The 25,173-nt window shown below is 64.3% G+C and overlaps 1 protein-coding gene across 2 annotated transcripts; it reads right to left on the reverse strand.

The window, feature by feature from the left end:
* Positions 1-11,119: 11,119 nt before the first annotated feature.
* Positions 11,120-24,734, reverse strand: TSPAN32 (tetraspanin 32). 2 transcript variants are annotated; one of them, XM_035013533.1, is made up of 10 exons: positions 24,638-24,734; positions 23,950-24,064; positions 23,077-23,174; positions 20,091-20,174; positions 19,526-19,600; positions 14,497-14,598; positions 13,796-13,882; positions 12,099-12,182; positions 11,723-11,814; positions 11,120-11,392 (listed from the first exon to the last, which is right to left on the reverse strand). In XM_035013533.1, exons 1-10 carry the CDS (start codon positions 24,710-24,712, stop codon positions 11,251-11,253), a joined length of 954 nt encoding a protein of 317 aa, XP_034869424.1. In that variant the 5' UTR covers positions 24,713-24,734; the 3' UTR covers positions 11,120-11,250. The 2 variants fall into 2 exon arrangements, with proteins under 2 accessions (XP_034869424.1, XP_034869425.1); XM_035013534.1 differs by lacking the exon at positions 20,091-20,174.
* Between the last annotated feature and the right edge of the window lie 439 nt (positions 24,735-25,173).

Raw genomic sequence — 25,173 nt, forward strand, 5'->3', positions numbered from 1 at the left:
CTGTTTGGTGGATGCAGCAGGCCGAGGGGAATCAGACAGACACAGGGAGAAAGGAGTGTGAAGGGGAAGGCAGAGATCAGGGTGATGCTTCTACCAGCCCAGGAACCCCAAAGATGGCCAGCAACCCGCCAGCAGCAGGGGGAGGCGCCTGGACCAGATTCTCCCTCACCCACACCTGGGTCTTGGACTCCCAGCCTTGAGACTTCGAGAAAATAAAGGTCCACTGTCTATACCCGCTGGTCCGTGCTACTAGGTTATGGCTGCCCCAGGAGATTCAGGTGAGACTCAGGGATCCACGGGCAGCACCGTGTGGTGCTGGCCAGTCTGAAAGGGCCTGGCCACAGTGCTTCCCGAAGTCCTCTATGGCACCCTGATTGGTCCTGGGGGAGGAGCTGGGGCCTCCGCTCACCGTTCCACAGTCTGCATGGCCACGGGCCCACTGCCGCCCCTCCTGCCACATTGGACGTCGAGTCCCTGGGTCCGGGCAGGTGCAGGTGGGTCCTGTGCTGGTCGATCCAACACCCTGTAAGCCCTCATCAAGGCGGGTTGGATGAGCTTCCGTGCTCGGGGAAGACCAGCCTGGCCTGTGCGTCCGTTCCACCGAAGACGCACGGCTGCCCCTTGCAGGTGGAGGTCTCTGAAGGGACCGGCTGGCCTCCAGAGGGATGGTGTCATAGCAGGCACCCGGCAGTGGCCTGGGGGGCAGGCTTGATGGGAGGGCCTGCCTCGTCTATCGCCAAGGTTGCTCTGCTCAGAGGCCCAGGGGGCCGCATCTGAGTGGCCGAGGTCAGAGCCCATTCTGTGTATTGGTTGCCCATGCCTCACTTGCTGGACACGGACTCGTGCTCCTAAGACCCCTGCCTTTCATGGCCACCCCTATAGGTCCGCCCGTGTGCCTCCTCCCCAGGGCTGGGGGAAACGTCCACGATGCCTTCTTGACGGGGGAGGAACAGAACCCATTCGGGAGATGCCTGGCCCCGAACCACATCCCGAGGCCATGCCATCTGCTCGGGCAGAGACCCAGGGCTGCCCCAGCAGCTGCAAGTTGCGTGCGACTCAGGTGAGTTTTGTGCTGGTCAGGGTTCTGCAGGGAATCAGGACCAGTGGGATAAATACACAGAGAGAGCGATGGATTAGAGGGAATTGGCGCCTGTGGTCATGGAGGCTGCCAGGTCCCAAGGTGGGCGATCTGAAGGCCTGAGCACTGGGAGCGCCCACCGAGTACGTTTCAGTCCACGTCCGGAGACGGGAGACCATGAGCCGGGCAGAGACGGGGCAGAGAGCAAGCCTGCCCTTCCCCCCCAATTCTTTGCCCCTGGGGACCCAGGGAGGCCTGGCCCACCCTTCCACAGGTCCATCTTCCCCAGAGACAGCACCCACACGTGGAATAACCCGACCCCAGGGACCTCGTTTTACCCGAATCACCTCTAAAGAACCTGTCTCCAAACATGGGCAGGCTCTGAGGTGCTGGGGGTCAGGACTTCCACATATGAATTTGGGGCGCACGGTTCAGCCAGTAACAAGGCAGTTGCTCTCAGCCTCCCCAGCAAACATCTTTGGCCTCTTGTGATGGGAGCTGGAGCAGGACCCTCCTGGCTGCCCGTGGGTCTCGCCCCAAGACAGCCGCGTCTCCCTGACTGGATCAGAGCTCTCTGCTGGTCACGGAGCCCCGGGCTCTCGGGCTTGCTGCTCCTGGGACAGCACCCCATCCTTGCTTCTAAGGGTCAGCTGCCAGCCTCTGCTGGCTCGGGCACCACCATCCCGACTGCCCTCAGAGTCCAGCTCCGAAGGGGCACCTCCTGCCCTCGGCCTGGCCTCCAGCGACTGGCCTCCATGGGATTCTCAGCGGCGCAGGTCACCAGCATCTTCTTCCTTGCCTTGGCAAGTGGGGTGTCTTCTGGGGCCGCCCATAAAACACAGACAGCTGGTGGGGTTTCTGGCCGTGTCGGCTACAGAGTGGCCTTCAGAGATACCCGGATTCTAGTCCCTGGGGCCTGGGAATGTCCCCTTTGACGGCCAAGGAGGCTTTGCAGGTGTGATTAAAGACCCTGAGCTGGGGCGATCTGGCCCGGCGTCAGCACGAGGCCCACGAGGGAGGCAGAGGGAGAGTTAGCAGAGAAGGTGATGGGAGAACCGTCTAGCAAGGACTTAGCAGTGTTCCAGGAGCCTCACAAGGGAGGCTCGGGTGGAACCCACACCGTTATAGGGACAGAAGCCTCGTGCGAGGTTTAACTGTGTGTGTCCTCCTGACCGGCCACGGAGGGCCAGACATTTGGACAAACATTAATCTGGGTGTGTCTGTGAGGGTGTTTCTGGATGAGATTAACATTAGGATGCATAGATTGAGTAGAACATTGGCCTCCCTAGCGTGGGTGGGCCTTACCCAATCAGTGGATGGCCTGACTAGCACAAAAAGGCTGAGTGCAGGGCTCTCCTCCTGCCTGCCTGTGTGAGCCGGCGCATGAGTCTTTTCCTGCCTTCAGACACATGCAGACATGTTGGTCTTTGCTGGGTCTCCAGCCTCTGGGCTTGTAAACCAGCACGCACGGCCTTGGCTCTCTGGGGCCCCAGGCTTGCCGACTGCAGATCTCGGGACGTCTCAGGCTCCGTCGCCGCATGAGCCCATCCCTTGCAACAAACCTCCGCTATGGCTTCTGCTTCTCTGGAGAACGCTGATGGAAATGCTGTGCCCTTGGAATCGTTCCAGGAGCCTGCCCTCAGCACGGGAGCTGGTGCCAAGGGGCCGCATCCAAGGAGACCAGCCCGTGCTCCGCTTCCCGGACCCAGTCTCCGTGTCCTCCCTGGGGACAAGCCACTCCACGCTACCCAGCCTCCGTCCAGTGACTTCTCTCCACTCCACTCCACTTCCCTCCACTGCAGGTGAGCCCACAGCCTCCCCTTGGGCCTCGTCAGCCTCACAACGGCCTCGCTTCTGAGACTGCAAACGCCAAGCTGGCAGCACGCCCCGTCCTTCCAGGTGGCCCCACGCTCACGACACGCACCCTCCTCCTCGCGGGCAGTCTGCTGCTCGCCCGGGCTTCCAGGGCTCGAGCTCTGTGGCCTCATGGGAGTGGACCAGCTCTTGGTCACCTTCCAACTGTCTTTGGGAACATGTGCCCTCCAGGGTCACCTTGAAAGAAGCAAGGAGCTTACCTCACTTCCCCCGCTTGCCATTGGTTGGAACTCAGTCATGTGACCGGCCTTTGCATTCATGGGGCCACATACCCAGACCTGCCTTCTGGAGGAAGAGAGGTGTGGAGCGGGGCTGAGTGCCCCCCAAGGCCGCCAAGACCTGCTGACAGTGGCCAACTCCCCACCATGGGAATGAGCCCGTCCAAGACCAGTCAAGCTGAGCCCAATCATGTGAGCTGCAAAGCTTACCGTCGTGCCCGCGGAGGTCCGGTGGGTATTCATTAATTTAAGCGTTTTTTTAATGGCAGCTCCCTGCTGCAGAGACCCTATTTCTGTAGTCGTCAGGATAGACCAGGTTATGTTGTGGTAACAAATAACCCCGAAGCCTAAACTGGGGGTGACATCAGCTTGGCAGCCAGGCCGCTTGCAGTGACCCCCCGTGGCAGAGGCTGGGACGGCAGGGGGGGATTGTGTGACGCTGGCAGGATTCCCCGAGAGCCGTAGGAGGTAACTCAGCAAGACAAGAAAGAGACGGGCTCAAGGAGGAAGGCCCCGTTTGCGTGCAGAAATGACAGCAAACATGGAGACGTATCCAGAAATTCAGAACTTTGCAAGGTTGGAAAGCCAGCTGCCTCCAGAGCCGGAATTTTAAAAGCTTTTTTTTGAAGATTTTATTTATTTATTTGACAGAGAGAGCAAGAGAGCACAAGCAGGGGGAACAGTAGAGAGAGAGGGAGAAGCAGGCTCCCCACTGAGCAGGAAGCCCGATGCGGGGCTCGACCCCAGGACCTGGGATCATGACCTGAGCCGAAGGCAGACACTTCACCGACTGAGCCACCCAGGCGCCCCTAAAAGCTTTTTGAGGCAATGCTGCGCCCGAGTTGGGGCAGGCAAGGCAAAGATCCGAAGACGGGTAAGGCCTGTCTGGGAGAGCCCCTGGCGGCTGCCATCCACGTGGCAGATAGACACGAGAGCAAATAAACCCCAACATTCCCCTGGCTCTGCTAAGCCACGCGTGGCACAGTCTGGCTCCGTCCTGAGCTACGCCCGGGGGACATGAGGCCTCCAGGGTCGCCATGCGAGGGGAAGGGAGCACCGGGGGACGGGGCAGGGGCTCTGGAGGGGCCACTCCTGCCCATGTGCCCCTGGCCAGGGAGAGACAGCAGACCCGGCACATCACCTTGTCCCGTCTCCCTTGTGCCACACACTCGAGACCACACCAGCCCGATGGCGTCCGACCTGCCTCCGCTCCTGGACCACGTGGCACCATGACACACCACACGCCACTTCTGTGGCCGCTTCTGTGGCTCTGATACAGTGGCCCCTCACCTTCAGGCAGCTGGACGTTTGGCTTCCTCTGCGTGGAATGTCCTGCCGCCCAACATACACACGCACATACCCGTACGCACGCCCGTGCACGTCCACGTGCATGTGTCCACGCGTGCCTCCTCACTCGCTTCCCTTGCAGCTTGGAGCTTGTCTCGCTGCGGAGATTCTGGGCATCAGACGCCGGGGAGGAGCCACGCCGCAGGCTGTCTGACTGCGCGCTGTCCCCATCCAGCTTTTACGAAGAACGCAAAATGGAATACCTGGCGGGAAACGAGGAGATTGGGAAACGTGGACCTCCTACCAAGAGAAGGCCGTGGATGCTTCCAGAAGCACGTGGGCAGACATGCTTGGGACACTCAGCCAAGTCTAACACTCATGGGAAGCCCAAGCAGCTGAAATAACGGACTGGGGGACGTGGGTTTGCCTTGTCCTAAGCAATGGAAATACTCATTCTGTCCGAAATAAAAGTTTTTGGAAATCTTGTTTAGAAAGTAGTAGCCCACACGTTCGTTTAAACAATAGTGGGGCTGAGGAGCTCGCCCACAGGCTGGGCCGGGACCGCAGCCCCCACCCTGGCTCCCGCCCCGCCTTCCCCGTCCCTGGTGCTGCCCGGCTGTTGCCCTGCACCCCGGGGGTCTCCCTCCCTCACCGGCCGCTGCCACTGCCCCACGCGGGGCTCCGGGCTATTTTTGTCCGGTGGGCAGATGAGGGCCCAGCTGGGTAAACAGAGCAAGGGTCTGCCTGTGGCCAAGGTCAGGGTGCACCTCGGGGAGGACCTGTCCCCCTCCATGGAAGGTTCTGAGGACCCACCCTTGCAGGGGCTGTGAAGGGTCCATCAGGCTGGGCTGCAGGGATGGGACCTGAGTGGGCCTGGCAGGCGGGGAGGGCGAGGCTCCCCCCCCCAGAGCCCAGAGGCTCTGACACCCCGATATTTCACGGCCCCACGGTGCCCAGGGGGACCCCAGCAGCGCCAGGGCTGAGGCCAGAGCGGAGGCAGTAGCTAGCAGATCTCGGGGCTCTGCCTCTAATCAGCCGGCAGCTGCTCTTGGGCTGACACCTAGCCTCTCAGAGTCTCCCAGCTACTCCTTTGGCATTTTTTGAGTTTGGATCCTTATAGCCCTGGGTCGGAGTTGGGGGGTGGGTGCTGGCTGCCACACGAAGGCTCCTGGGGGACAGATGCCGAGCAGAGCCTCTGAGAAGGTCTGGCTGCAGCCTCTGGAGAATTTGCAAGAACCCTTTCTGGGGAGTCCAGAGGGGCTGTTCTGGGAGGGGTCACAAGGAAGGCCTGGGAAGCCGCTGACCGCCCTAGCCGGGGCGCTGGAAGGGCAGCAGTGGGGCCCGATAAGGGATGGCGGGCAGGGATGCGGCAAGGGGCGTGGGCTTCTCCTCCTGGCACCTGGGCCTGTCTCTGGAGCTCAGGAGTGGGTCAAAGCCTGCAGTGCGGTGAGAGTCCTCGGCTGACCCCAGGAGGGAGGGGGTGCTTACTGTCATGTGGCTAAGACTGGCCATAGCCTGAGGAGAGCTGGGCCAGGCTGGCTGGGGCACTCTGCGGACGGAGAATGTGGGGCCTGGCATAGGCTGTCCTCCACCGGCGTGCCCTGGAGCCCGGCCCCCCACGCCCACGATGAGACTGTCTCTGCTAGGGCAGAGGACTCGGCATCACACGGGCCACACTCGAGAGCAAGAGAACCTAAAACATTTACTCTAAACAACCAGAGGGCCCAAGAAGAAATCACAGTGGAAAATTTAAAATACCTAGAAGCGAACGATGTTGAAAGAGTGACCTTCAGACCTCGCGGGCTGCAGCAGAGGGGCTGGGGAAGAGGCGGGGGGTCTTGGCGCTCACCCGGGACTGAGGTCCGGGAGCTGAGCCTCCAGCCGCAGAAGCTGGAAGTAGCACCACAGAACCCACCCAGTGGAGACAGTGGAGGGCAGAGGGCAGTGAAGTGGTGGCGGGGAGGTGTGCGGTGGGGAGGGTCCCCAGCCAGAAGCTACCCTGAGGAGGCAAATAAAACCAGCAGTCTGGCAAATTGGATCACGAAACACAAAAGCAATGAAAAATGTTAGGAGGTAAGAAGGGACAGGACAGGTTCCCCAGGAGGGGAAGTGGGTGTGGGACTCTAGTATCCGGTGGGCAGGTTCCGACTGGTCTGAGGATGGACGTGGGTGCATGCACGTGGCCCGGGCGGCCTTATTACAACGGCCCCTGCGGCCTGCTTTCCAACAGCAACAACAGATTCCCTGAGTCTCTGGACACCAGCTGGGGTCCTGCGAGCCGACTCTGACTCGGCTGGCCCAGAGCCGGCATCAGACCCCACAGGTGAAGGGCTCAGCCCCCCAGGGCGGCCCCCACTGGAGGCGCCAATTGCAAGTCCAGGCTGTGTTCTGGAAATTGGGGGGTTCCCGTGATCCCTGCTTGGGTTCCACGATGTCCCAGAGCAGCGCACAGAGCACAGGAAAGGGTTTCCCTTGCCATTACCTATTTATTAGAAAGGATACAACTCAGAAACAGCCCCACGGAGGGCCTGTGGGCGGCGAGGTGCCGGGGAAGGGCCGCGGGGCATCCACGTGCTCTCTGGGTGCCCCCCTCCGGACACCCGCACCTGTTCACCGACCAGCTCCCAGCGGCTCAGAGCCTGCCTGGCGGTTCCCCTGGGTGGGCATGGTGATTACCTGGGCGAGTGACTCGACCTCCCGTCCTCCCCCCTCCCCAGGGCTCTCTGCACGCCTGACCCCTCCGGAGATGGGCCTCTGTCCCGAAGTCACCAGTCATCCCAGGGACACACCCAAGATACTGTCACTACTTTAGACATGACAAGAGTTGTAGGAACTCTGTGGCCCGAACTGGAACAAAGACCAAATATTCATTTTCAATCATGTCACTGGCCACCCCTTGGTCTTTGACCAGATCCTTTATAGGAAAATGATCATAAAGGTCACAGGCTACTGGCAGAGTAGTAGACTAGGGCCGGTCTGTTGTCGTCGTGCCCTGTGAGGACCTCTCCCGGGCCGCCCCGGCCCAGGTCTGCAGGCTCTGAAGGTGGGAGCACACCCGGCCAAACACAGCCGGTCCTCGAGGGCTCCCGGTGTCGGGGGCCAAGAGGCAGTGCTGTCTCCCGCTTTCTTGATGTGATCTGCACATTCGCTGTTATGTGTTCATTATTCGTCCCCAGACCCTCAGCTACTACTGTCCTGTCTCTCCGTCTGTGGTCTTTGGAAGGGCCCCCGGCCTGGCCGCCAAGCCTCCCTGCACCAGGAGCGCCTCCCCTCCGTCCACCCCCGTCCGACTACCAGACAACGGAGCGGCTTTCACTACGAACCCCGCTCTGCCAGATGGGGTGAGGGCTAGGCCGCCTCGTCAGGAGCTCCGGCGCTAGGTTTAAAGACCTCGCTACCGTTTCTGGCTTGGGGAGCGCCCGGCTCTGGCCCCCGGGGCTGCGGCCCTGCTCTCGTGGGCAGGTGCATCTGGGCGGAAACAGAGGAGTACCGTCACCACGCCCGTGTCCCCACAGCAGCCCTTCCCCAGACCCGCCAGAAGCACACGCTGTATGGTGGGGGCGGGAGGGCTCTCCGTGCGTCCCAGTGGTGCTGAGTGTGAGCCCACGTGCGTGAAGGCCCTCGTGCTTTGCACAGACGCTGCTTTCGCTGCCTGTTCCTTCTCCATCGCACGGGTCCTCTGAGGGGAGGGCTCTCGGACGCCGGGGGCTGTGGACAGAGGCTCCTGGGCTGAAGAAAGGACGGTCCGCCCTTCAGATCGGGGCGTTGTGCCCTGCTCCAGAAGCACCCTGAGCACCTGTGTCCACCGCCGGTCAGCACAGCCCAGAGTCTGTGTCCCTCCTGCCAGGACCCGCCCGTGGCCCCGGGACCTCGGAGGCAGTCTCAGCGTCACCAGCCAGCTGTGCCTGGGGCTTCCCAGCAGGCCCTCGGCACCCGTCTCTCTCCGGAGGCAGCCGGAACCGCGCTTCTTGGCGTCTGGTGCCTCTGTGGGTGCCCCAGGAATGTGTCTGGGCTCCGTCCACCTCTGCACTGCCGCCCCCACGACCTCCTCCGGGGAGCCCTCGGGGATATCCGCCTGCAGATGCGTCACCTTCCAAACTGGAAGGAACCCCTGCGACGGGCACTGACGTGTCCTCTCGTGCACCGCTGCAGTTCCCACGGTCATTCCCACGGGCCGTGCCGCGCACCGGCATCCTTCCACAGGCCCGGTCCCGTCACCCGCCCACTGGACCATATGGCCGGGCCACTGGCCACTGGCCACGAGTCCTCAGAAACCAAACGTGGGGCTTCTCCCAACGGTTCAATTCTCGCCTCGCGGCTGGGAAAGCAGTGCGCAGGGCGGCCCACGGAGCTGACCGGCTGCCGGCTCCCTCCATCGGCGCCGCCGGGGCCTTCCAAACAGAGCCTTGTCTGTTCACCGTGGAACTGCCGCCCGCGACCCAGCAGCTCTTGGTCGCTGGGCGAGACCTGTTCGGGTAGAATCAGGCCGCTCCTCCCACTGTCCCGGAGCCTGCCCCGGGGTGGAGAGGCTCCCTGCGGCACTGCCTCCCGGCACCTCCTGGGCGGCACGGGGGCCGTATGAGCCACCACCATCCCTGCCATCCCCCTGAGAGCGCTTTTCCACCATCAGTTAGCATCTGGTAACAAGGTAATAATGCCCCTCAGATGGAGCTTCTCCCCTCGCAGTCCCCGTGGCTGTCACCGGGAGGCGCCCATAAGCTCTTGCTGCAAACCCTGGCTGAGGGTCCACATGGGGCTGTGGCCAGAGAAGGCGCCTGCATCTACCCCGTGTGGCCTCAGGCCCCATGGACGCTGCTCGAGCAGTGCGGCTGCGTGCCCGCTGTTTGCTGGCACCGGGTGGGGGATACCCCCAGGCAGACGTCCATCCCCAGAACACGGTCCGGGAAAAGAGGAGACAGCTTTCATGAGGCCTGTCACACTCTCCAGCTCCCAAAACCTGGCCCACCTGGGCATGTGGCCTTCTCCAGGTCCAGTGGCGGCCGGGTCAGGCTAGGCTGTGGACGTGCGCGTGGCCCCCTCCGGGTCCAGTGGCGGCAGGTCAGGCTTGGCCGTGGACGTGCGCATGGCCTCCTCCGGGTCCAGTGGCGGCCGGGTCAGGCTTGGCCGTGGCCGTGCGCGTGGCCTTCTCCAGGTCCAGTGGCGGCCGGATCAGGCTTGGCTGTGGACGTGCGCGTGGTCCCCTCCGGGTCCAGTGGCGGCCGGGTCAGACTTGGCTGTGGACGTGCGTGTGGCCTTCTCCGGGTCCAGTGGCGGCCGGGTCAGGCTTGGCTGTGGACGTGTGCGTGGTCCCCTCCGGGTCCAGTGGCGGCAGGTCAGACTTGGCTGTGGACGTGCGTGTGGCCTTCTCCGGGTCCAGTGGCGGCCGGGTCAGGCTTGGCTGTGGACGTGCGCGTGGCCTTCTCCGGGTCCAGTGGCGGCGGGTCAGGCTTGGCCGTGGGTTTGCTGCCACAGTGCCCACGTCAGGGAGTCTGGGGGGCTTCTCTTCTGCCCCCCAGTGAGGGTGGAGCCCGGACCGCAGCCCTCCGTCAACCTTTATCTGGATCAGGCGGCTGATTATCGCCCCAGGTGCTTCCGGGTCTGCTCTCAGTGATCTTTGTTCCTGCTGCTCGTCTTCCTCCATGCTGGTGTCCTTGGTGTCCCAGTGGGTCAGTAGCAGGGCGTCCGTCCCTTCGGCCCGCCCAGCCTCGATGGTGCTGTATTAGGGCCTTTGTCCTGTCCCGCCCATGTCTGTTTTCTCCCTCCGATCTCTTAGTAACCATCTGGAGACTCCCACCCCGCCGAGTTGCTGGTTCACAGAATTTCACCAAATCCCCTTTTCTTTCCTTTTGCTCCACCGTTATTGTGCAGAGGACGCCAGCTTTGCTAGTTGGTATCATTAAAATATATTTTGCGAGCCGTAGAAGGCAAGCTGAGCAGGACAGGACCGGGGGTGGGTGGTGCGCATGGCCAGAGACCGACTGTCCCCCACCGCAGGACCCACGAGACTTGGGGCATCCTCGTCGGGGGGACAAGGTCTGCTGCTGCCCCCTGTGCCCTACTTTTGCTGCTCCATTAGGCACACCAACATGCTTGCTTTCGGAGGTGTGCGTGTGCGTGCACGCGTGTGATTGGAAACACAAGGGGAGGACTGGGGTGGGTATTTGTTACATCGTCAATTTTTTGGCTGTCTGTGCCAGAACGGTCCTTCTGTTTTGGGGGGACCCCCCTTTGTTCGTCCTGCTGGGGGCTTGGAATTTTTAGCAGAGGGTGCATAGCCTCAGGGACAGTAGGAGCACTTATCAGAGAGGGGGTTCGGGTGTCCAGGGGGAGCGCCTGGCTACTGGATTTCTACAGTGTCATCCCGCACTCACACCGCAGGTCCTGCCTCGGGCCCTGCACCTGTGAGCCCAGTGTCCCTGGAAGTGTGAGATTGCTGCCTGAGAGATGGAGGTTCCCAGTGGACCTCATGCAGCCACAGAGACCCTTGAAAGCAAAGCGCTCACCCGCCAGACGGAAGGGGCGGTTGGAAGGACGGGCGTGCCCTCTCTGCCTTGCAGGTGAAGTCCTCTCATGCAAAGGATGTGGTCTTAGGGAACAGAGGACCGTCCCCACTGATGGCCATCAAGGAGGGGCCCTCGGTGTTCCGCCAACAGCCTGGCCTCCTCCTCCCCCGTCCCTCCGCCACGTGGCAGAAAACACCTCACATTGTCCTTGTAAGGCTCGCGGTTGAGCCGACTGAGCCTCTGTGAGCACTCAGGTGGTGGGACGGGCGGTTCAAACGTGTCAGTCGTCCTAGAGCAGCCGAGGGCCCCCCGAGGGTCCACTTGCACCCGGGCGGCCGTGGAGAACATCTGCGTCAGTCGGGGACTGAAGCTTGGGGCTCCCTTGGGAGCGTCTGAAGAAGCTGGGCTCCTGGGGCTGGCAGCTGGGCACTCTGGGAAGCAGAGGGGATTGTGAGAATGTTCTAGAATGCACGGGGGCCGGGCAGGATGCCTGGGCAGGGAGGGGCCCAGAAGGCCAGGGCACAGGGGCTGGGGGTCTGGGTCTGGGTCCTCCCTGGCGCGCACTCATGAGGTCAGGTCTAGGTGGGGAGTGGGGTGAAGGGAGGGGGGTCCCTGTGGGGCTGTAAGAGTGCGTGCAACTCGCCGGGGACCCCCTCCAGTGGCCAGGGAGCCAGCCTGAGCACCCGGCCACCTCCGCCTGCTGCTGGCCTCTGCCCCTTGGGGGATGGGGTGCGCGGGGGCGGGGGCAGGCCGGGGCCTACCTCCGGCTCAGGGTGTATTTGCCCTTGCGGTCCAGGCTGCTGCCAGAGCGAATGGCGAACCAGAGAAAGGAGCTGAGCAGCATCGCGTACACCTGGGAGGGACGGGTTGTGAGCATCAGCGCCTGCGGCTCCCGGGCAGGGGCGCACGGCCGCCCTAGAGGCACTGGGCTCTGCGGGGCTCCCAGCGGTCTCGGGAAGGTGGTGAGGTACTGTCCCCTGCCAGGCTGCCTCCCTGGGGTCAGCAGCCTCCTCTCTGGCTCCCAGTGCACGGGGAGCCCTGCTGCTCCCCGAGGCCTCTGCTGTTCCATTGGGGTGGGGGATCCACGGGTGGAGGGGTGGCAGCTGAGGAAGGGGTGCTGAGGGAGGGCGAGAGTACCGTGGCGGCGAGGCCGATGCCGGTCAGGGTGGAGGCGATGTTTCTGTGCGTCCTCAGGAAGCTCCTGATCCCCACCAGGCAGTCCTGAGCAGAGGGCAGCTCGCATGGCACCCACCCTGGCTGTCCCCCCCCTGCCCAGGGTGAGGACCTCTAGTGCCCACCTGGGCTGAGTGCTAGGGTGATGGGAAGTCAGTGGGGGCTGAGGTGGTGCGACCTACCGCCCCAGAGCTCCGGGGGAAGGCATCACAAACAGGCGGAAAGCAGCGGAATGGAGTGGGCCTCCATGGGGACTGAAGGTCGCTGCCCCAGGGTCCAGCGCGTGCCTTTCTTAGGCACCCGCTGACCTGCCTGGGCTGGGTCACGGGTCTGGCTCCCCTGGGCAGGCCGGGTCTCCCTCACTCCCTGGCCCAGGTCGAGGGGAGGGCAGAGAAATAGCTGGTGGAGGGGCTGGGGTCCTGGGCTGCCCCAGCCTCCTGCTCTATCCCTGACCCCAGTGCCTCCCCAGGGCAGGGCATCCACAGAAGCTCTCTCTGGAGGAAAAGGGAGGTGACCGTCCCATCTCTGAACCACTCAGATGGTGGCATTTGATTCGCAGGAAGACGCTGGCATTTGGGGCAGGCCCAGTGGGATGTTCGGGATGCTCTTCTGAAGGCTGGGATGGGGAGGGACAGGAGGCTAGCTTGGCGTCTGTCTGTGCATCCATCTGTCCACCTGTTACTGGACAGGGGCTGGGCCCTCCAGCCTCCCTACTGCTACCTGGGCCTCTGCCCCGGCTGCAGTCCCGCCCCTGCTCACATCTGGGCCACAGGACTGACCGGCTGGCCTGGAGGGTGGGACCTCTGGCCTCCAGGGGCAGCCGGAAACGGTCCCAGGAGCCTGGGGCCACAACCCTGCAGCCTGGCCTGGGTGCCCCATGGGAAAGCAGCCCCTGATCAGCCCCTACTCCCCGTGTGGCCACACGTCCTCCCGGTAGGCAGCCTGGGGGCCTGACTACCCTCCAGGACACCACCCCAGCCGCTCCCATGCCCTCCCTGGGGCAGCTCCAGCACCCATGCCCACCCTCTGTGGCCTTTACGGTGGGGACCCCTCCGTCCTAGAAGGCCACAGAGCCGTCCCTCAGCCTGCTTTGCAGACGGGCACTCGAGGCCCCTCCCTGAGAGGCACAAGCTCTCAGCCCCCTCCCAGGCATGCTGGGCCCTCCGCTGCCCCCACCCCTCCCTTCTGGGCCAGGAGCCATTTGCATCCTTCTGTCTGCTCTTTGGAAGGCAGCCGGGAGCCTCTTGCCCAGAGATAGGGGTGGGTTTGTTTCCCGGACAGCGGAGGGGAGGGGAGCGGGGAAGGCGGCTGCATAGGGGAGGGCTGGTGGGGAAGCTGGAAGAGGTGCCAGGCTCCTCTCTGGGCCGTGGGGAAGAAGGGACTTCCCGGCTCTGCGTGCCACTGACCCTCCCTGTCCCTTCCGTGGAATGTCCTTCCGGTTCCTTCCGAGGAGCCCCCTCCAGACCAATGTCTGTCTTCGGCCTCCCCGTGCGCTTCTGGAGGCTTCTGAGGGTAGGCCTGGCCTCGGAGGGGATGAAAGAGCAAAGGGAGCAAGAGGCCAAGTCCAGCCCTCACTGCGGCCTCCAGGAGTCCTGCAGCGGGGGGCCGGGGCCGGGGGAGGCCAGGGAGGGAGAGTGCAGGTCCGGGCCTCCCCTCCTCACCTGTCTGGCTGCCTGCTCTCCCCGACACAGACCGGCCTCCGCGTCCCCCAGGAGGCTGAAGGGAGAGCTCTTGCCACAGCACAGGAACTGCAAGAACGTATGGAGGGATGCGTCTGCAAGGTGGGGCGCACGGGGGACAGCACAAGGAGGCCACTGGCGAGGGGCGCCCAGCAGAGCTGCCCCAAGAGGCCCGGGCCGCGTGCGGGGGCGGCAGGCACCAGGCGGCCCGGCCCTCCCGGCCCCGTGGCTTCCCCATAAAAGGAGGGCCCGTAACTGTCCACCCCAGCTGTCAGCGCAGCCACCGCCCGGCCCGCGGATGGCGCACCAGCTGGCGCCCGCCTCCCGGGCTGAGACCCGGTGGCCACTGGGGCCTTGCTTCATGCTGTGCCGGCACCAACCTGAAGCTCTTAATCAGTTTTGGACAAGAAACCTTTCCATGTTGCTTTGGCCCCCAAATTAGGTAGCCAGCCCTGCCCAGGTCAGAGGGAGAAGACAAGAGGTCTTTGTACCGCCCTCCCCACTACCGAGAGGGTGTCAGCGGCCTATGTCCCGGGACCCCTGGCTCAGCGTCTGGCCCGGGGCCAGCTGACTCTGGGGGCAGGCCACCCCTACACCCATTTTCTGGGTTGCAGTCCACCTGGGGAGGCTGAATGTTCCCGAGCCAGCCTGGCGAGGGGGAGGCCACCCCCCCACGTGCTCACCATGTCCTGAATGGCCGCCAGCTGCTGCCGCGGGGTTCCGGACAAGTTCTTCACCGCCCGGTCATACACCAGGTCGTAGGTGTCCAGAAAAGCATCCTCCACCTGCACCAAGAGCATCGTGGGAAGACCTCCGTGCTGGTGAAGCCCCCTCCCGAGAGACGTGGCTCCCCAGTGGTGGGCCTGGCCCGAGTGTGCCGTCCTAAAATCTCCCCTCCTCCTTCCACTGGGCAGAGCCCCCTGAGGCCAGAACCTGGGTCTCCTGGGAGGCTGGTCCCCAGACTTCCACATGGGGCCCCCTCCCAACAAGAATGACCACTACTGTCCCAGTCCCGTGCTGGGGCCAGGTTCCTTCACGACGCGCCAGAGACCCGAGCCCTGCGGTTCGCCTCCAGTGCTGGTCATTCGGGGTGTGGAGGGCCTGGCCGAGGGAAGGTCCACCCTGCGTCTGTCCATTTGGGTGGTGGGACAGGGAAAGCCGACAGCCAGGCCTGGGCAGAGAAGGCTGGGAGAAGCCTCCTGCCAGGAGCTCAGCTCCCTGCTGATGGTCTACGTCTCTCCCTAGAACCACCTGGTGGGTTCCAAAAACCCCGGGCAGCTGGGCTCCAGGCAAGGCCTTTGACCAAAGAAGCCATGGGTGTCCAGGGCCAGCTCTGGGCAGACAAGGCAGATAGTAGGGAAGGAAGGCATTGGCCAGGGGCCTGGCCGGGTGCTGCCCTCACTGCGCACCCCAACATCACCCAGACCCCACTGCCTCTACCCTCCTACACACCTCCTTCTGCCTTTGCTCACACCACTCCCCGCAAACCTAAATGCCCACCCTTGCCAAATTTGTCCCCCAAAGACAAACTGGAATCTCACCTCCTCCAGGAAGGCTTCCTTGACTGCTCTGGACTCAGCAGTCTCCTGGCACAGGCCAGGCTTCTTTGCGCCTCCCTTGCCCTCTGATGCCTCCTATCCCCTCCCAGAGACCCCTAACACTCACTCCCTTGCCCCTTTTCCCACCCTGAGCTGTGCTGAGCTTACAGCTGGGACACAGTTGTGGCTGCTCAGGGCTGCCCTCCAGGGCTCGGGTAAACCGATGCCCATGCCTGCTCCGGCCACTCACGCGCTCCCGGAAAGGGTGGCCTTCCGTCCGGCATCCTGGGGGACCGGGGTAGGTGGGCCGCAGGGGCTGCCTCAACAGGAACCAGAGGGACTTTCATCCCAACCCCACCCCCCTCCTGGCACTAACTGGCCCTCCCGTGGAGACATGCACTGCAAGCCATCCCGAACTGGGTCAGCTGGCTTCTAGCCAACCCGCTGGGAGGTGGGCAGTGCCCTGGGCTGGAGGGCAGGCGTCAGGCTGGCCACCAGGGCTGCAGGGCCTGGCTAGTGGCCCTCTCTCTGCCTGTTGCCTCAAGACCACGAAGCCTCTGTGTCCTCACGGGAGGGGGCCCGGGGAAGCTGGGGGCCCAGTAGAGTGGGCCTGGGGTCAGCGGGCAAGGGGCGGAGACAAGGAGGCCAGCTCAGACCACCCTCCTGGTTCCATCCCCCCACTAGGGCCCCGGGAGTAGCTGGGTGCCCCAAGGCCAGCTCTCTCTAGTGTAACCTTGGCCTAGGAACAGTGTGCTGCCCTGGAGTCTGTCCCCACCACCCCAGGAGCAGGGGACATGAGCCCCTGCTGCAGGCAAAGACGCAGATCCTGCCAAGCCACGTCCCTCACTCTGGACTCCCGGGCCTGGCGGTGGGGGCCAGGCTGGACTCTTCTCACAGACCTGGGCATCTGTCCCCTATTACTGAGTTTAGAGGGTGCTCTAGGAGCCTGAATCTGTGTTTCCCCAGGAGAAAACTGGGGTGGACCAGGTGGTCTCAGAGGCCCCCTGGCCCTGCCACCTCTGAGTCCCCTGCCACCTCTGAGTCCCCTGCCAGGGTCCCCCCTCCTTGAGCCTGACTTCAGACCTCCAGGGCTGCCCCCCAGGATGGATTTAGAGCAACAGGGGTGGAGAGTGGCAGCTAGAAAACCCCGCGAGGGGCAGGGGCACCCTCTCACTGCCCACCCAGGGGCTGTGGCCTGCTTTGAGGCCACAGAAGAACGTGGCTGGTCCCTTCTGACTGCATTCTCTGGCTTCCTGTCTGTAGGGCTGCCCCAGGCCGCCATCGGCACCCCGTATTCCAGGATATCTTGGGGGGTTGTCCAGAGAGATGCAGGGGGACAGCGGGAGTGAACCGGTTGGCCTTTGGGATCTCTCTGGTCACCGGGCTGCCAGCAGGACCCTGGAGAACGAAGGAGCCTGGAGCTGGGACATATCTGGGCTGGGAGGGTCCCGAGGCTCAGGTTCCCGGGGGAGGCCCAGGATGGAAGGCACCCCCTCATGCAAGCCCAGACACCTCTGTAATAGTCCCACCGAGCCCTTCACTGGCCCAGCCCCTCTCGGGTCTCCACGCCCCCCACCACCGGGGTGGAAACTGAGGCTGGGAAGGCAGCTGGTTGTCCGAGGGTACCAGGCGGGGAGGCTGAGCCCAGGCTGAGGCAGAGCTCCCGTGACCAGGCCACTTCTGTGCCCGCAGGGGCCTGGACATGCACACAGACCGCACTGGGAGGCGGATGGGGCCCCCCAGGCCTCGGGCCTGGGAGGAGGCCCAGCCCCCATCAGGGGTCAGGCAAAGCCCCGAGAACCGACCCCCAAGGGCCAGTCAGAGCCTGGACCAGATCAGGAGGGTTTCGTGGGGGATGGTGGTGGGGGGTTGGGACAGAAGAGGCCCAGCTGGGAGCTGTCTGGCTTCCACCCCCTCCCCTTCTCAGAGCAGGATCCCCAGCTGGTCCGCCCGTGGCCTGCAGCCCCTGCACGGCCCCTCCCCTGCAGAGCCCAGGATCTAGGGCTCCAGCTATAAACACAGTGCGTCAGAGAAGAGAGGACGGGCTGTAGCTGTCCCAGGAGAGCCGCAGGGGCCCCCAGGACCCTGGCAGCTGTCCTGACCGGGCCCACCCATGCTGTGACCCAGACCAGCAAGGGGCCAGATCAGTGGATGGAAAGATGAGCCTGAAATGCCTGCCCGCCTGGCTCTCCTTGAGCAAGCCTGCTGGCCAGCCCCACCAAGGGCCTAGGTCACCCTGCGGGGGCACCAATCCCCTCCAAGAGCCTCGCAGCCAGAGGAAATGTAACGAAAGGGGGAGGTGACCCCAAATGATGCCAGGGTGGCGGTGGGCAGTCTGGGGGAAATCCTTGGGCAGGGAAGGGAAAAGAGGCATTGACTCAGGGTCCTGGATGGTGGGCTGGATCCCCCTGGGTCCTCCTGCCTGGTTCTGCCAGCGTGACCTGGCTCCCCACCCCCCAGGGCTGAGTACCTCCTCTGCAGGACAAGGGCATGGCCGCCATGCTCGGCCTGGTGACCCGGCCTCATGGCCAAGGAGCATGGAGAGGGAGAAGCGGAGCCCACTTCTGGGGCACAGGAAGCCAGGACCAGAGAGGGTAATCACACAGCTAAAAGCACACAGTAGGAACCTGGCCCAGTGTCCTGAGCCAGCTGCCCCCTGTGAGGCTCTGCTCCTGCATGACCATCGGGGGTGGGGGGTGGGGGGTGGGGGGGAGGACAGAGAGGCTGGAGCCACTGGGGGCTGAGACACACAGGCAAGAAATCACGCCTGTCCCGTGCTGCTCACACAGTGTTTTGCCAGAAGCCGAGTACGTTTCAGGCAGACTGGCCTCGGTGTCCCTGGGCTGGTCCTTGTGGAGCGCATGGAGAAACTGAGGCCCATTGAGAGGAGGGGCTGCTGGGGATCACGGAAACTCAGGGCAGACAGGGCCTACGCAAGACAGCTCTCCTGCCCCTCTCTGCGGCCCCTCCGGCTGGCCCCTTGGCTTCCCAGCCGCCCCGGGGGGCTCGACTGGGTCTGGGCTCTCAAGGGATCTTGTCCACGGCTGGGGGCTGCGGGAAGGCCCGGCCCTTGTCCCTTTGGCCTCCGCCAGGGAGCAGCTGGGCTAGCAGCTCACCCCTACTCTCCATCCTGCCAGGGCCCCTCTCTCCGAGCCTCTTGGGTCCCCACTTGCTCTGCCCAGACAGAGGGCCTGGCCTTGAGCCCCAGCCCTGGTCCGGCAGGGGGCCAGCCCCACACATGCACTGGCCAGCCTCATCCCCCAGGCTGGCTCTCGGCTTCATCTCAGGGCCCCGAATCCAGACGGAATTTCTGGAGGGCCAGGCTGTCCTGGCTCCTGTGCCCCAGGGGCTCCCCTCAAGCTGCGGCCCTGCCCTGCTCCCCTGGGTCAGCACCCAGGCCTGCAGGCTTCGAGCCCCACTCACGTATGTGCTCTGGGGGCTGGGGCCCTCGTGACTGAGTTAGCCCAGAGCTGGGGCTTTCCACGACCCCCCAAAATGGGACAAGGGCCCTTTCACATCCATCGACACCCAGCTGAGCCAGCCAGCACCCAGAAACCATCAGCTGAGTGGATGGAAGGACAGATGGACAGATGAAGGAAGGAAGGAAGTCAGGCTTCACCTCCTTCAGGGGGTCCATCCCCACCATGACCGTGGGCATCACCACCCCAGTCACCACGAACGCAGAAGCCCTGGGAAGAGCCCACAATGGGAGTGGGACCAGGACAATAGCCAGCACCCGCCTCCCGCTGGGCCGCCCCCGCTCCAGGACTGAAGGGAGGATGTCCTCCTGGGGCCTGGACACTGGCAGGGCCCACTCGGGAGCGCAGTCCCTTCTGGGCAGTTTCCGGAGCACTGACCCCTCTAAGCAATCCCTCAGGTCAGCCGGGACCCCCCTCTCCCTGCTCTTCATCCCCTTTCCAACTCCCGGCCCCTCTCAGGGCCCAGCAGAGGGCAGGGCTGAGGGGCCTGGGGGTGAGGGGGTCGGAGGTCCACACCTGCTCCTGCTTCCCTGGGAGCTCCTGCACCAGCCCCAGAGAGGTCTGGCCCTCAGGGCCCTGTGCACCCCCTTCAGGCAGAGGATGTCCCCCCAGAATGGTCTCTCCCCAGTGGAGGGGCGACTTTCCCAGCTCAGGTACCCCTCCGCTGTGTGATGGGGGTGGGGCCGGGTGCTCACCTGGGTGGGGTTGTGGAATCTCCAGAAGGCCACCTGCACCAGGGCACTGAACACCAGGGCAAAGCACAGGAAACCCTGGGACAGAGGAGGCATGGGTCACGGTGTGTAGCCCAGTGGGCCACCTGCAGGCCACCTGCAGGCCTGGGCCTTCCCCGCGGGCTGCTGCCCCCCAAGGGGGAGACCCACCATGGGCTGCAGGGGGCACACTCCTCCCACCCCTTCTGGCCCTTTTGGGAACTCTCTCCCCATTCCCATCCTGGCTCATGAGGGCACGTTGATGGCAGAGCCATGTCCCCTCCCCCAGAGAGGGAGGGAGTCCCCAGGATGATGGAAGCCCCCGCCCAGGGGGGCTGCTTCTGGGGATGGGCCCTGGGAGAAGAAACTTCCCCTTTGCAGGAGGGTCCAGGCGGGTGCAGCGTGGCTCTGGGGCTGCCCGCTGCCCTGGCCAGGGGCGCTGCTACAGGTTCCCAGCAGAGACAGCTGGTGGGGCACCCCGAGGTAGGGTGAGCCTGGCAGGGAAGCACCCCCACCCCGTCTTCAGACCCTGTGCAGTCCCCTGACTTACCCCCCTGGAACCCCAATATTGGAGATGGGAGTTCTCTGGGGGGAATGTCTTTCCATCACCAGCACCCCCACAGTGCTCTTCTCTCTGTCGGTCGGGGGGTTGGAGCTGTTGAGCCCCCGCTTGCAGAAGCCGGGAATCTTACAGACCCCGCCCCTGAGAAATGCACTTCACAGGCCCCAGGACTCTTTTGTGGGCAGTTTCAGAGGGTCACCCCAGACTAGGATCCCCAGCCTATATGCTGCCCTGGGGACATCATCCCCACCCAGAACTCGGCCTGCCACCTGCATGCCAGGGACCCTCAGACTGGCTCTCCCGCCACGTCTCCTCCTAGAGCTCTGGGCAGCTCATCGGGCTGCCGGCCACACAGCCTCGGTGTCCGGAGGGCTGATGTGTCCGCATCACCTCCTCCCCTCTGCACCGGCTTTGTGGAGCACCGCTGCCCCGGGCCATGCGTCCCTGGCTGGGCTGACACAGCACCCCTCCCTGGCCCGTCCACAGCCCGGCGCAGGCGGGGGCCGGGTTCTCCCCACCCAGGGGCCTCCTCGCGAAGAGTGACACCCAGGAGAATCGATGACCAGTGGAATGGAGAGATGCCTGCAGACACAGACGGACACACGGACAGGGGCTGTGGGCAGGGCTGGCACCAAGACCCAGTCCCACCAGGTGCTGGGAAAGAACGGGCCACCCCCACCAGTGCCCGGTCTTGGTGCGGGCACAACGGCCTCAGGCTCTACTCGGGGACGGGCAGCCCTTGCGTTCTCCTGCTCCCTCCTGCTCCCTCCTGCCCGCCCAGGGGCCTGCAGGGCCTCAGTCTCCAGGACATGGGTTCCTTCCTCCCCCTCCTCCTCCCTTCCTCCCTGTCCTTCCTCCTCCCTCCTCTTCCTCCCTTTCCTTCCTCCTCCCTCCTCTTCCTCCCTCTTCCCCTCCTCCTCCTCCTGGCTGGCTGAGGGCCTCCTTCTCCATCTGGAAACCATCGCTCAACACTGCCTCCAGGCTAGAGGCCCTGAGCCAGCTCAGGGGACCAGCATTTTCCAGAAATCATTTCATTCCTCTGGAGAGAGCGAGTGCCCTCCCTACCTCCACCCGCCCGCCTGCAGATGGGGCCTTGGGCGAGGCCCACTCCTCATCCCCAGGGCCTGCGTAGTACAGGCCTGCTGGGGGCAGCTGGGCCCGGCTCTGCATTTTCTTGGTCCTTGTAAATAAAATACATAAATAAACCAGCTGCCCCTGCCAGCCCTGCTCTAGCAGCCTGGTGAGCTGGTTCATTTCCTGCTCAGAGGCCTGTGTGGGGCGAGGCCCGAGGGGGTGGGGCAGGCAGGGGCGGGGCGGGGGGGGACAGCGGCGGGGCGCCCGGCACGTTGGGAAGGGTCTCCCTGCTTGATCGTCCCTCGTCCGTGCTGCTACGTGTGTCCAGACACACAGCCGTGCCAGACACCACGGGCATGCGGGGACCCCTTGCCCGGGCCCCTCGGGGCCGGGGGGCTGGGCCCAGGGAGGGGTCTGGGTGCAGCAGGCTGGGGATGCAGACGCGAGACCCCCGGTGCTCCCCAGCCCGGCCCACGAACCAGGGAAGCGGGCAGCCTTGAGCATCTGGGCCGGGAAGAGCAGGTGGGGGCTGGGGGGCGGGGCACAGGAACCCGGGGAGGGGAGCACCTTCCGCCTCCTAGAGCTTAGGGCTTTGGCCCAGCACCATGGCGTCCCCTGGTGGCCAGGCTGCCGCCACCGCCCGGCCTCTCCAGGCCTGGGCAGGCCCTGCGGCAGCCTTGTCCTCCAGCCCTGTGCGCCTCTGGCAGGCCCCAAGCCTTAGGGCTCCGCTCTCAGGGGACAGTCCACCTGCCCTGTCAGCTCCCACTGGGCCTCCCCTCCCTCCCTGACTCCTGGCCACCAGCAGACCGCACCGGCCAGAGTCTTCGTGCCCGCTCGCGCCCACACCGCCCGGCCCACCAGCCAGCGGGGTCCGGGTTAGGGCTGGACTGCCTGGTCCCATGCTGCTCCCCGAGCCCACCCCGGGCTGGCCGCCCGGGCCGCAGCTTCGGGAGATGACTGCAGGAACACGTACCCTGGACCCCTTTCCAATGTAAACCCCCAACCCCAAGAGGCAGAGAGACTCCCTCTCCTGTTCTTTCCGAGTCTCCCAGACACTCTGTCTGGGACTCTCTGTCCCTCACTCACGCTATTCAGTAAACTCTGTTCACTTTCTACCCTGTGCGAAGCCGAGGGCCCTCCTGGCTGGTCCCGCGGGACCCCCTCTGGGTCCTTGGACCTGGCCTACCTCCATCAGCAGGACTCTGTCCCGAGCCTGCGAGGAGTCCTGGAGACCCCAGGCAGGGAGGGCAGGTGCCAGGGGGAGACGGGGGTGCAGGTGCGTGAGCCCAGGGCACCAGGGAGCCCAGGTTCCGGAAGGAGAGGAGAGCCTGTGCCCAGGACAGACAGGCCTTGGGGGGGCGGGGCTGGCAGGCGGAGCAGCGGGACAGGCCAGTGGGGACGAGGATGGACCCAAGGGGACGAGCAGGAATGGGGGCAACTAGGGGGCACTGGCCCTTGTGGGGTGAGGCAGAGCCTCTCCACAGCTGCAAAGGAGCAATGCGGCTCAGACCCCCTTGGGGCACAGCACAAGCCCAGACCTACGGGTGACCTGGCCAGTGGAGGGGCTTTTCCCGCCTCCCCTGGCCCAGTAACAGGAAACGGAAGCCGGTTCCCAGAGCCTCTGGTGTAAGAGAACCAGACGCTCCCTTTGGCAATGGCCACCAGGCCTGGGAGGACCGGCGCTGCCTTTCTCGCCTCCGTGGATGATGGGGTGAAGCAGGGCCTGGCGGAGGGGTCCTGGTTGGCCCAGGTGGACGGGCGTCCTGGCTGGTGCACATCCTTTGGGCCTCTCTTTCTGCCGGGACTCTGTGGGAGGAGGCAGGCTCCCTGGGCTCTCCCCACCCTGCACGCTCCTGAGCCCATCCCAGGGGCCGGGGGACTGGGGGCAGGGACAACTCACCCCAGCCATGAGGCCCCCGGCCTCCCTCACTGTGGCTGCGGCGCCCAGGACGGCACCCAGGGTTAGGAGCCCGGCCAGGCTGATGCCGACGTAGAAGGCTGGGTGGGGACAGAGAGCAGAAAGGTTAGGCATGCCCCGGACACGGGGTCCCCAGTGCACAGGGCCAGCATCTGCAATCCAACCCAAGGGTACACTCAGGCGGTAGGCTTCTGGGAGCTCTGAAGAGACCAGGAGCCCCGCTCAGGCCAGGATGTACCACCCAGCACCCACTCCCTCTCCTCCCAATGCTGAGAAGGCAGGAGGGAAGGAGGAGGCCAGAGGCCCTGCCCCCCACTTCTGCTTCCTGTCTGCCAGGGGATATCTCAGAAGCCACCAGGCAAGTGCGGGGTGCTCGTTCTTATCAGGCCAGGCCCAAGACCCAGGCTTCCTGCTCCAGGATTCAGGCTTCGGGGTAAAAACCTGGGGCCTCAGGGCCGGGAGGCCTGAGGCTGGGACCACAGCCTGTCTCTCTGGGCCTCAGTTTCCCCCATGGCTGCCCTCCTTGGCTGTGCTCTTGCCTGAGACCCAGCCCCCAGAATGCCTCGAGGCTCAGGCCCCTTTGTTTCGGAGCACCCCCCCCCAGGATACTGAGGCCATCTGGATGCCACCTGCCCCCAGGCTCCCAGGACAGGGGATGAAGGCACAGGCTGGGGCCCAGACCCTTGGCTCTGCCCGGTGCAGAAGGACCCCAGGGTGGCCCTCTCTGCCCACACCCACTGCCTGACCTAGCCCGGCTCCACTCGGAGGCCCCCACCCGCCCAGCCTGGGGTACCTCCCCAACTGCCTTTGCACCTGAAGTCCCCTCCCCGACAGGAGCCACCTGACCTCACTTACCCCAGCGGTGCATGGCCTCATAGGGGGTCCTGTCTGAGGATGCATGGCCGATGATAGCAAAGTGGGCCCCGAAGTAGGTGAGAACCGCCAATGTGGCCACAGACAGGCCCAGGAGCTGGGGGTGGGGCAGACCACAGTGTGGGGGCAGGGCTGGACACACGACGAGGCCCAGAGCGCAGGGTCTGGGTCTCCTGGGTCCTTTGACCAACCTCCCTCTAGCTTCATGGTCTCACTTGAGACAGGCTCAGCTTTGGGACTTCTGGGTGCTTCTGTAGGGTGGTCTCAGGGAGGCCTTTGTCCCAGACACCCCGCCACACACGCACGCAGATACACTGACAAATACACACACACACACCGCTCTCCCCCCACTGCACACACATTCATTGTGCAGCTTCTCCCAGGACCCAGAACTTTGCATCATTCTGTCTGCACAGCCCCTAGCGGCCCCCTCCCCCTGCCCCCCTCTGACATCAGTTCACCAGCCACCCAGGTCCCACGCTGCCTGGCGGGGCCCACAGGGCATCCTGCGCAAACAGCCGCTTGCCAGGGGTCCACCACCAGGGGCCCCAGGTGCATGTCCCGGGGGCAGGATGGGGACAGCAGGGCTGGGTGTGTGGGGGGACCACAGTGCTAGAGGTCTGCTGACACGGCCCCCCCCCCCACCCCTCCCACCCGACCAGCCTGTTACCAAGACAAAGAAGCTGGTGACCAGCATCTGGCATTTGGCCACCCTGACCCGGCTCCAGGGCCGCGTGGTGGCCATCTCGTCTCCCTTCTCCTCTGCTCTCTTCTCCCCTCCTCTGCTCTCTTCTCCCCTCCTCTCCCCGCCCTTCCCCACCCACTGTGGTTTCCAGCTGGGTGGGGGCCTCAGACCACAGCTGCCTGCCCAGGAGGTAGGCTGCTCTCTATTTGTCAACACACCCAGAGAACTGAGCCTCTGTTTGCTCCCAAAGACACGGAAGATGGGCAGGAAGGCAGTGGAGGGGCAGCGAGGTCAGTTCCTGCCACCCCTGCCTTCCCCAGCCCTGGCCCAAGGCACCAGAACCTCTGAGGGTATGAGGCTTCTCCCCAAAGGGTGCGGCCTTGTTCTTGGGCTGCCACAGAGCACATCCTGGGAGGAGGTGGGAGGAGGTGGTGAGTAGAAGCGAAGGTGCCCGGGTAGGGGGTGAGCTTCTTGTCCTGGGAGTATGCAAGCAGAATCCTGCCCAAGGCTTGATCCTTGCA

Source organism: Mirounga leonina, unplaced genomic scaffold, assembly GCF_011800145.1.
Source record: "Mirounga leonina isolate KUSES-001 unplaced genomic scaffold, KU_Mleo_1.0 Mir_166, whole genome shotgun sequence".
Classification (NCBI taxonomy): domain Eukaryota; kingdom Metazoa; phylum Chordata; class Mammalia; order Carnivora; family Phocidae; genus Mirounga; species Mirounga leonina.